This window comes from Chelonia mydas, chromosome 10 (assembly GCF_015237465.2).
Source record: "Chelonia mydas isolate rCheMyd1 chromosome 10, rCheMyd1.pri.v2, whole genome shotgun sequence".
Taxonomy (NCBI): Eukaryota; Metazoa; Chordata; order Testudines; family Cheloniidae; genus Chelonia; species Chelonia mydas.
The window spans coordinates 64,570,544-64,580,286 of record NC_051250.2 but is presented as its reverse complement, the minus strand read 5'-3'; the positions used below and the strand labels follow the sequence as shown (position 1 = coordinate 64,580,286).

General features: G+C 41.3%; 1 protein-coding gene across 10 annotated transcripts in view; it reads left to right on the top strand.

Annotated features, from left to right (window-relative positions):
• The first annotated feature begins 7,577 nt into the window (after window positions 1–7,577).
• Window positions 7,578–9,743, top strand: part of ATP8B4 (ATPase phospholipid transporting 8B4 (putative)) — a 144,032-nt gene continuing 141,866 nt past the window's right edge. For 2 of the 10 annotated variants that reach the window (XM_043524462.1, XM_043524458.1), the window contains exon 1: window positions 7,582–7,838. In XM_043524462.1, coding sequence (XP_043380397.1) covers window positions 7,808–7,838 — 31 coding nt within the window. In that variant the 5' untranslated portion in view covers window positions 7,582–7,807. Of the gene's footprint in view, window positions 7,851–8,894; window positions 9,081–9,743 lie in introns of those variants that run through there. The other 8 variants (XM_043524464.1, XM_043524466.1, XM_043524457.1 and 5 more) reach the window with 8 other exon arrangements.

The following is a 9,743-nucleotide window of genomic DNA, read 5'->3' as shown; positions in this document are numbered from 1 at the left end:
GCGAGCCGGCTGCACGAGTTGCAGCCAGTCAGCTTTCAAACCGCGCCAAGGAAACATCTATACACACTGACACTTCACACCCTTCACGCCCTCACCTTGGTGTTCCGCCCCGATACAAAGTGGCGGGACCTCCTGCCACCTTTGGAGGGTGAGCAGCCCCGGTGGGCCAGCCTGTATTCCACCTTGGTTCAGAGGCCTGTCGGGAACATTAGTTGGCGGCTCCTTCACGGAGCTGTGAGCACGGGCGTGTTTTTGATGCGGTTCACCCCCATCCCGGATACTTGCCCTTTTTGCAACATGAGGGAAACCCTGGCACACGTATATTTAGAGTGTGCCAGGCGGCAGCCCCTTTTCCGGCTCCTTACGAGTATTTTATTACGCTTTTGGCTGCACTTTTCCCCTCACCTTTTTATTTACACACTCCCCATCCATGGCCCCACAAAGTCACAGGATTTTCTGGTTAACCTCCTCCTAGCCCTAGCTAAAACAGCCATCTATAAAACCAGAGAGAGGAGGTTGGCCAATGAAGCGTCCTGCGACTGTAGGGCCGTTTTCCGATCCTCAGTACATTCACATATCCGTGCGGAGTTCCTCTGGGCGGCATCCACCGACTCCCTTGACGCCTTCAAGGAGCGGTGGGCGCTGTCCGAGGTTCTCTGCTCGGTGACCCCGTCCGGTTCCCTCCGTCTGACCCTTTGATTGAGGGGAAGAGCGAGAGACCCCAGCCCCAGCCATTGCCGCTGTGGATACCATCATCACCGTCACCTAGGAAGGGTCCTATCACATGTGAGTGTACGTCCCCCCACCCCCCCAAACTGCCCACCCCGCAGCCGTTCCCATCTTGTCGGGCACTCTCAGGAGAGAAATAATCGGTGACACTGGGCGTGGCACTAGGTAACTCGAGGGGGTGGAAGACCACGAGTGTCGAGGAAGCCCCCCGCTCTAGGCCACTAGGTAACTCAGGAGGGTGGAAGACCATGAGTGTCGAGGAAGCCCCCCGGCTCTGGCCACAGGCTAGCCTGAACACTTCTCCCTCCTGAAGGCTGCTGTGTTATACCTTGCTTTTGCTTTTGTTTTTGTTTTGTTGCATAGTTTTGTTTTTTCCTTTTTGGTGATTCTTTGTAAGTGTTATGCAAATAAAATTCTTTTCTGCTTCAAAAAATTACTCTCCTGTAGCCATCTAGCCCGACCCTGTCACAGTGTGTAGTAATAAGGAGAACAAATATCTCCTGTTTAAATTTTTTATGACTTGAATTTTAATTTTGTAGAGCAGAGATGGTAAGCAAGTAATCTTAACTCTGAGGTATAATTCTAATGCAAATGGACAATTGCTTTCAGGACAAGCTGTTTCCTTTTATAAAGCAATACACTGGACAAAAGAGAGAATGTAGATCAATGGTTCTCAAACTGTGGGTTGGGATCCCAAAGTGGGTCAGGACTGCATTTTAGTGAGGTCTGGGGCTGAAGCCAAAGTCTGGGGGCTTCAGCCTGGGGTGGCGGGGCTCAAGCTCTGCCTCCCACCCCCACACCTGGGGTCATGTAGTAATTTTTGTCGTCAGAAGGGGGTTGCAGTGCAATGAAGTTTAAGCTGATGTAGATCATATGTTCAGCTATAAAGATCATTGTACCACAGAATCACACTGTTGGTAACATGGGCAGTCTTTCCTTTCAATGATATGGAAATCCAGCCTGTTACAGATGACTTTCCCACGTTTCATTTAAATGATCCTTCATACAATGAACATTTTAATCATCTATCTAAAGGGCTCTAAACTGAAGAGTTTCTGTCTTTAAATGAAATATGTTTCAGACTCTTCCATTGATTTCATATTTAATTGAGGATAGAAGTGGAACTTGTAGGTAGCTTTAGAATTTTATTTTACAAATGTGAGTGTTTTATTTTTTATTAATTAAATCTTCCCTTTTTAAACGTAGTTACAAGCATATTTGATTAAAGATTAAAGATTCTTCATAATTAAATAAGTTTTATCTTTATGTGAAAATAGATTAGACTATTCTTTTGCAAATAGAAATATATTTTCTAAGTGTCAGAGTATAATTCTAGCTATTTCTTTGTGGATTTGCCAATTCCAGAGAACATGAAGTATTTTAAAGAGTGTTCTTTCTGTCTTAGACCCTGACCTTGCATTGGGATCCACTAGTGCAGATACCTTTACCTGTGTGGGATCCCCTTGACTTCTTGGGACTCTGAACAGGCAAAGAGATTTACATTAGCATAAGCTGAAAAAAGATTAGGGCTTTACAGTGAAATCCTGGCCCTGTGAAAGTCACAGTGGGAGTTTTGCCACTGGCTTCAATGGGGCCAGGATTTTACTCCTAGCATTCAGGGTAACTGAGATTTCTTTATGATCTCAGAAATGCTTCTATGGTTAAACATACAATTATCATAAGATCATACCTTTTTAGCTATGGGAAAAAACTCCAACTTAAAAATATATTTTTCTCTTGGTTACATTATGACAATTGTAGGAAACTATAGGGGAAATTCTTCCCCAACCCAGTTTTTCCTTCCAATACTGACTTTAATTTTGTTTTTTGACCCTTATTATTCAGTTCTTTGAGATAGATTTTAGGCTAAAACTTTGGAAAGGGTTCTCCATTTATTTTGTAAGGTAGAGAGAAGAAAATGTTACTGCGATTAGACAAGAATTATCTGTAGCTCTTTCAGATGGATATCTAAGTTTACATCCAAGAATATAAATGCAAGAATGTGACAGTATTATTTTTTTCTAGAAGAAGTGAAACTGCTTTGAATTACTAATAACTAATTTACAACTTCTTTACTTTCAAGTTCATGTGATATTTTATTGACTGTGTTAGAGCATAAAGACCATTAATGCTCATGATATAAAATACTGTACAGCTGAATATCTGTAACATACTATTATGAATGTATATTTAATGTAGCAAATACTATCAGTGGGAATTATTGAAATGGTGACAGTAAAAAAATTGTGTATATAGCAAAAACATACTACACAAATTGTGTATATAGGAGCACTTAACATGTAGGTATAACATATCTGAGTAACCACGTGACATGGTAACCCTGGTCCTCACTTCCATTTTGTTCTAATGTTACTTCTTTTGGCCTGAGCGTTTAGGGGGCTTGCAGGGTTGTTATCATAGAATAAATGGATCATACAAATTTGGTATATTTTATGGTGCAATCCTGTTTATTTACAAAGAATATACACAGAATCCTGTTTCCCTGAGCACAGTAGAAACAAACAACAGGCTGTTTCCATGCTCCTAATTTCTAAGTCTGCTCCTCCAATCAGTTCTGTATCACCAGAAGCTGTCTCTCTGTTTGTCATGACCAGGACGAGGGCAGTCAGACCTAGTGGTTGGAGCAGGAGTCAGGCTGAGTCAGGTACTGGAAGGTCAGAGTATGAGATAGGTCAGAGGGCAGACCAAGGTTCAGGCATCAGGAAGCAGTCAGGTTTAGTTTACCAGGCGAGCAGGTCAGGCACCAGATTACAGACAGCAAAATAAGAACAAAGCCAAGGACAGACCAGGGTCAGAAGGCAGAGTCTAGGGTCTATCGCAAGCAAGATCTGGGCTGGAAACAGGCAGGCAGTTTATGTTGCTCAGACAGCTTCCTGTCATGGCTTCCTGATTTAAGTACTGGTACCAGCCAATCAGTGGCGACTATGGTCTGCCACTCAGGTCCTGCTGGGTGGCACTTCCCGTCAAGCCCAGCCTCACTGGGTTCTCCCTTGGGAGCCCACCCTATGCCTCCAGTGGAAATATGGTGGCATCAGCAGCACAGAATCCCCATGCCAGGTTCCATTCTTACAGGTTCTTACACTCTTTTCCTTCTCAGGTCCATGCTCACAACAGCTTCTGTCTCTGTCTGCTCACTTTTTTGTCTATCTCACGCACACACATAGATTCCCAAACATTCCCCTAGCCTCCATATTTGTGATCCGTGGCCCTATTGTTAACTTCTAATCAGGTCTTGCTGTATGGCCCATTGCCTTGGGCAGTGGCTTCTATTGCTTCTAGCTATATCACTCCTAAAGGGGCTTAAATGCTCCTTCCATGAGCTTAGCACATCCAGTGGCTTTAACCAGATCTATGACTGAATATCAAAGAGCTGCTTGATGACATCAATTAACACCTTCCAGCGTGCAATAACCAACCTCCATCAGTCCATGCACACACTTTGTCATTGTTACCTGTTGCCCGAAGCCCACAGTTGGATGGTAAGTTCTTCAGTGCAGGAGCAGTGTCTATTTTATTGACCATAAAGCACCAAGCAAGTTTTGGGTACTCTATGGATAATAAATTTAATAATAATTCCAATCACTTTTACTATGCTTTGTTAGTAAGTTTTTCTATTGCAAGATTAGCTCACATTTTACCAAATCAGTTGCTCCTTGAAACTACTGAAGTCTGAATGAAAGCTATGGGCTTGATGGTGGCAGATGCTGAAGCACCCTCAAGTTTCAAAGTCAGTCAAAAGCACTTAGCTCTATCCAGGAGTTGCCTGTGCTTCTGGAACCAGGCCCAAAGTGAATATCAATAATTTGGTATAGTAGTCCTATACGCAGTTGTAGATCTCTTAGAATTGTTAAACTGGTACATTCTGAAGCTTAATGAAAATATATGGTGTGGCTTTTTTGTGGTACCCCTGTTCTATTCCTAAGGTCTTGTACATATTATACTGATAGTGGAAATTATGCACATCTCTCAGGAAGCAATTAGTTTCAAAGCAGCTGAGACTCTTTAAGAAGTTTCATGAAACTAGCATGGGGAGACAGGAGGAAATTGAGCTGAGTCCTTTCTCTGGACTAAGAACAGGAATTTTTCTGCCTCTACAGTGGTGGGTGGTCTCCTTATTCATGCAGACTTGAGGGTTTCTATAGCTGTTGTTTGAACTCTGAAATATTAGAATAGTTCTGTGATGGGTTGGATCACAGAAACCCCCTTTGGGACTGCCACCTGATGTGCCAAAACTACCTCTGAGCCACTTTTCCCTGGCAGCTTGGGACTTCAGTACCCTGCTGGCTTGAGCCAGACATGCTAGCCTGCTACAAACACAGACCCAGGTTTGAACAACTTACCCCAAAAGCTGCAGGCTTAACTGAAAACGGCTTAAGAAGTGTTCCTATCTCCAACACTCAGATGCCCAGCTCCCAATGGGGTCCAAACTCCAAATAAATCCGTTTTACTCTGTATAAAGCTTACACAGTGTAAACCCATAAATTGTTCGCCCTTTATAACACTGATAGAGAGATATGCACAGGTGTTTGCTCCCCTCTCCCCTCAGGTATTAATACATACTCTGGGTTAATTAATAAATAAAAAGTGATTTTATTAAATACAAAAAGTAGGATTTAAGTGGTTCCAAGTAATAACAGACAGAACAAAATGAATTACTAAGCAAAATAAAACAAAACACGCACGTTTAAGCCTAATACAGTAAGAAAGTGATTACAGATAAAATCTCACCCTCAGAGACGTTTCAATAAGCTTCTATCACAGACTGGACACCTTTCTAGTCTGGGCACAATCCTTTCCCATGGTAGATCCCTTGTTCCAGCTCAGGTAATAGCTAGGGGATTCCTCATGACTGCAGCCCCCTTTGTTCTGTTCCACCCACTTATATATCTTTTGGACAAGGTGGGAATCCTTTGTCCCTCTCTGGGTTCCCACCCCTCCTTCTTAATGGAAAAGCACCAGGTTAAAGATGGGTTCCAGTTCAGGTGACATGATCACATGTAACTATAAGACTCCAAGCTCTCATTCTTCCCAGCCTGACTCACAGGAAGGCCTGCAAGCAAACAGCCGTCCGTAGTCAATTGTCCTGGTTGATGGGAGCCATCAAGATTTCAAACCACCATTAATAGCCCACACTTTGGATAACTACAGTAGGACCTCAAAGTTATATTTCATATTGCTACTTCAGATACAAGAATGATACATTTATACAAATAGGATGACCACACTCAGTAGATTATAAGCTTTGTAATGATACCCTACAAGAGACCTTTTGCATGAATCATATTCCAGTTACATTATATTCACACTTATTAGCATATTTTCATAAAATCATATAGAGTGCAACGTCACAAGCTCTTATTTGAGTTTGTGCACATCTTACGTGCTGGCTAAAGAGGAATTTCTGGGACTGTCTTTGAAGTTTGTCAGTACTGCTGCTTGATTGGTTAGAGCAATAATTTGTTGAATGATCTAATAACCTTACCTCCCATTTCTCCTGGGGTTGAATGTGCTGCCTTTGCAGCATTCCTGATGATTCTCAAAGCCAAAAGAACTCCTGCATGGCAGTTATAACAAAAACATGTACAGGTGTGATCACTAGCAGCCAGCGTGGATTTACTAAAAACAAATCATGCCAAATCAGCTTGATTTACTTCTTTGGCAGGGTAACTAGTTTGGTGGATAGGGGAAATGCAGTGGACATAATATACTTGCACTTTAGCAAGGCTTTTGACAAAGTCCCACATGACATTCTGATAAGTAAGCTGGAGAAATGTGGGCTCAGTGGAACTACCATTAAGTGGATACATAATTGGCTAAACAACGGCAAAAAATGAATAACTATTAATGGAATGATGTCAGATTGGAAGGAAGTCTCGAGCGGAGTTCCACAGGAGTCTGTTCTGTATCCAGTATTATTTAACATCTTTATTAATGACATAGATGTAGGAATAGAGAGCATACTGATCACATTTGCAGATGACACAAAGCTGTGGGGAATTGCAAACACTTTGGAGGATACAGCTAAAATTCAAAGGGATCTTGATAAATTGGAGATCTGGGGCTATAGACAACAAAATGAAACTCAGCAAAGACAAATATAAGGTGCTATATTTAGGGAAGACAAAACAAATACAAAATGGGGTATAACTGGCTTGGCAGCAGCACTTCTGAGAAGGATCTGGGACTTGTAGTGGATCACAACCTCCACATAAGTCAACAGTGCGATGCTGTTGCAAAAAAAGGCAAATGCAGTTTTGGGTTGCATTAACAGAGGCATAGTATACATGTCATGGGAGGTGATAGTACTGCTCTATTTGGCGCTGGTTAGGCCTCAGCTGGAGTACTGTGTCCAGTTTTGGTCACTTATGTATAGAAAGGATGTAGAGAAACTGGAAAGGATCGAGAGGCGAGTGACAAAGATGATCAAAGGGATGGAATGCAAACCATATGAGCAAAGGCTGAAGTAACTGGGTATGATCAGTTTGGAAAAGAGGAGATTAAGGGGGGATATGATAGCGGTCTTCAAATACTTGAAAGGCTGCCATAAAGGAAATGGGGAAAAGTTGTTCTCTCTTGCCACAGAATGCCGGAAAAGAGGCAATGGGTTCAAACTGCAGCATAGCAGATTTAGATTAAAACTCAGGAAAAACTTCCTAACTGTAAGAATAGTAGGACAATGGAACAGACTGCCTAGGGAGGTTGTGGAAGCTGCCTTGATTTGTCATTCAAAGTTCCCATGAATGCTACCCCTCAGTTATCCTGCATTTTGTTTTTTCATTTCTATTTTCAACGTGTACCATTCTGGCTTATGTTAATTTATAAACTGTCAATTTTTGCTGCTCTTGGGCTGATTCACCCCTTCCGTTTCTCACACCTAGTGTGTGACTGTTGAGCTTATCAGTGCCAGACTGCAGGGGAAGTGGGACTATGGTTTCAACAATAGCTGTTTCTGGAGATTTTGCAACACTAAAAGTTTACTGAGAAGGACTTGGACTCCTAAACTACATTGACCTGTAAACATTGGCTGCCAAGCAAATGGTATCATCTAAGTGCTGTAATGAATGGTGATGAAGGAGATGGGCATCAAGGTATTTCAATGGGTGACTATCATTTAAGCTCATTTGGGTCTGATTATGATAGTTGGGAATTGTTCTTTGCTGATGTTGGGGGGAACATCTGTAAGGGTGTATCAGCCTGATAAAAATGATCTTTACAGGTCTCTGTGTGTGACAACTATGGTGACTCCGGTAGTTAAACATGAGTTCAGAGTTATCTGGTTTGCACTGCTCCAGTTTTCATTTCCCTAGGTTTCTGTTTGTACTTTCTAGCACTGACATACATCTGTGAGAAGTGAGGAACAGAAAATGAAACTTAGTTTAGCTTTCTCACTTCTGCCCTGGAGCCAGATGCCACCTACGCAAAAAGCTGGATTGCTGTAACTAGTTTTTAATAGAAAATAAACAATTTAGTGTAACTTGTGCTTTTCCTGTTTCTTTAGTGTATTGCCCAGGAATCACAGTGCAACACACTTTGCTGTGTGGAATTAATTAATTCACAAAAGGTCAGAAAGGGTCTAAAGCATGAATATTGACTGCTGCTGAAGTTACTCATCTAGCTTATGTGAACTTTTGTAACCTTTGTAAAAAAGGGTATTGTGATGCTTCCTAAGTATGCACTTTTTAGGACTGGCACAACTCTTGCTATCCAAATGTTAGAGGGGGTCTCAAGTAATGAGTTCACTTTGGGGTTTTAGTTTGGTCCATTACAAAGACAAAAGACCATTTGAAAAATTCAGCAATAGGTTTGAATTTAATTTACTTTCAAATTTTGAGATATTTAGATTTAGGATTTTGATTGGGTCAATCTCTGTTAAATACTTATTTATACAAAGCTAGAGCGCTGTAGTCTTGTCCAATAGAATTCCTCCATTTTTTAAAAGATTTGTTCTGGTGACCTTACACATCAACATTTATGCAAAAACTGTGCTAAATTAGGTTTTTCTTTGTTAAAAGAAATTGTTTTGATGCAATTTCAAAAATATATACTGCTGGCTGGAAGATTAGCTACCAAACAAATTATTAAAGGGAAAATTCAAAATCCTGCTTTAACTGCTTGCCTGCTGTTTAATTGACATCTTTAGGAATGTAGTGCAAAACAGCCACATAGTCTTGCGCCACATATATGGTACTACCTTTTTTGAACTGCTGGCATTTCAGAGAACACTGCTGTGGTTCGTTGTTGGGGTGGAACTTGTAACACAGGAATTATGTAGTTGGAAACAAGTCCTATGCCAGTCATGCCTATAGCAAAACCCCCTGTATTTCACAAAGGTGAGTGGAAATGATTTCAGTTTGGGAAGCAATTTTTGGATTCTTTTGAATGAAAGGCATCATAGAGATGTAAATCATGATCATTACCATATAGGTGGAGAACAGTAATGTTAATGTCCATTCAAGATTTTTGAAACAAGGGCACTTGGATCAGATATGGATCTGTATTTTGACTCCTTAAAAATTAGTGATCAGTTGCAAAATTTATAGATAGAAATTTATGGGTGTTTAATCGGACATTTGGTTCCGACTCTTCTCTACTTGGATTTTTGGCCTGACTTGCACTTCATAATCTGATAACTGTTGTTTATGGTACTAACCTTCTTCTGTGGTTATAGAGCCTTGAGTGTGTGCATGGTTATACCCCTTCTCTGCATTCAGTATCTAAAAAGTTTGAAATGGTCCATGCCAGTTGTGTACAGAATACCGTGCATCTTTTAAAATAAAAGAACCTTGCTTAAATCTTCAGTCTCTCATCACCCTGAACATCTATCTGTTATGTTTGGCTTTCTCATTGTGTTGTTTTGCTAACTGTCTGGGTGTCTACTGTGTTGTTCTTCTTCTATATTCCTGTGCTACTGCTTCTCCTTGATGGCAAACTAGGGTCCCTCTGTGTTACGGGGCAGCTACAACATCATCCATCCTGAATGTTCAAAAATCATG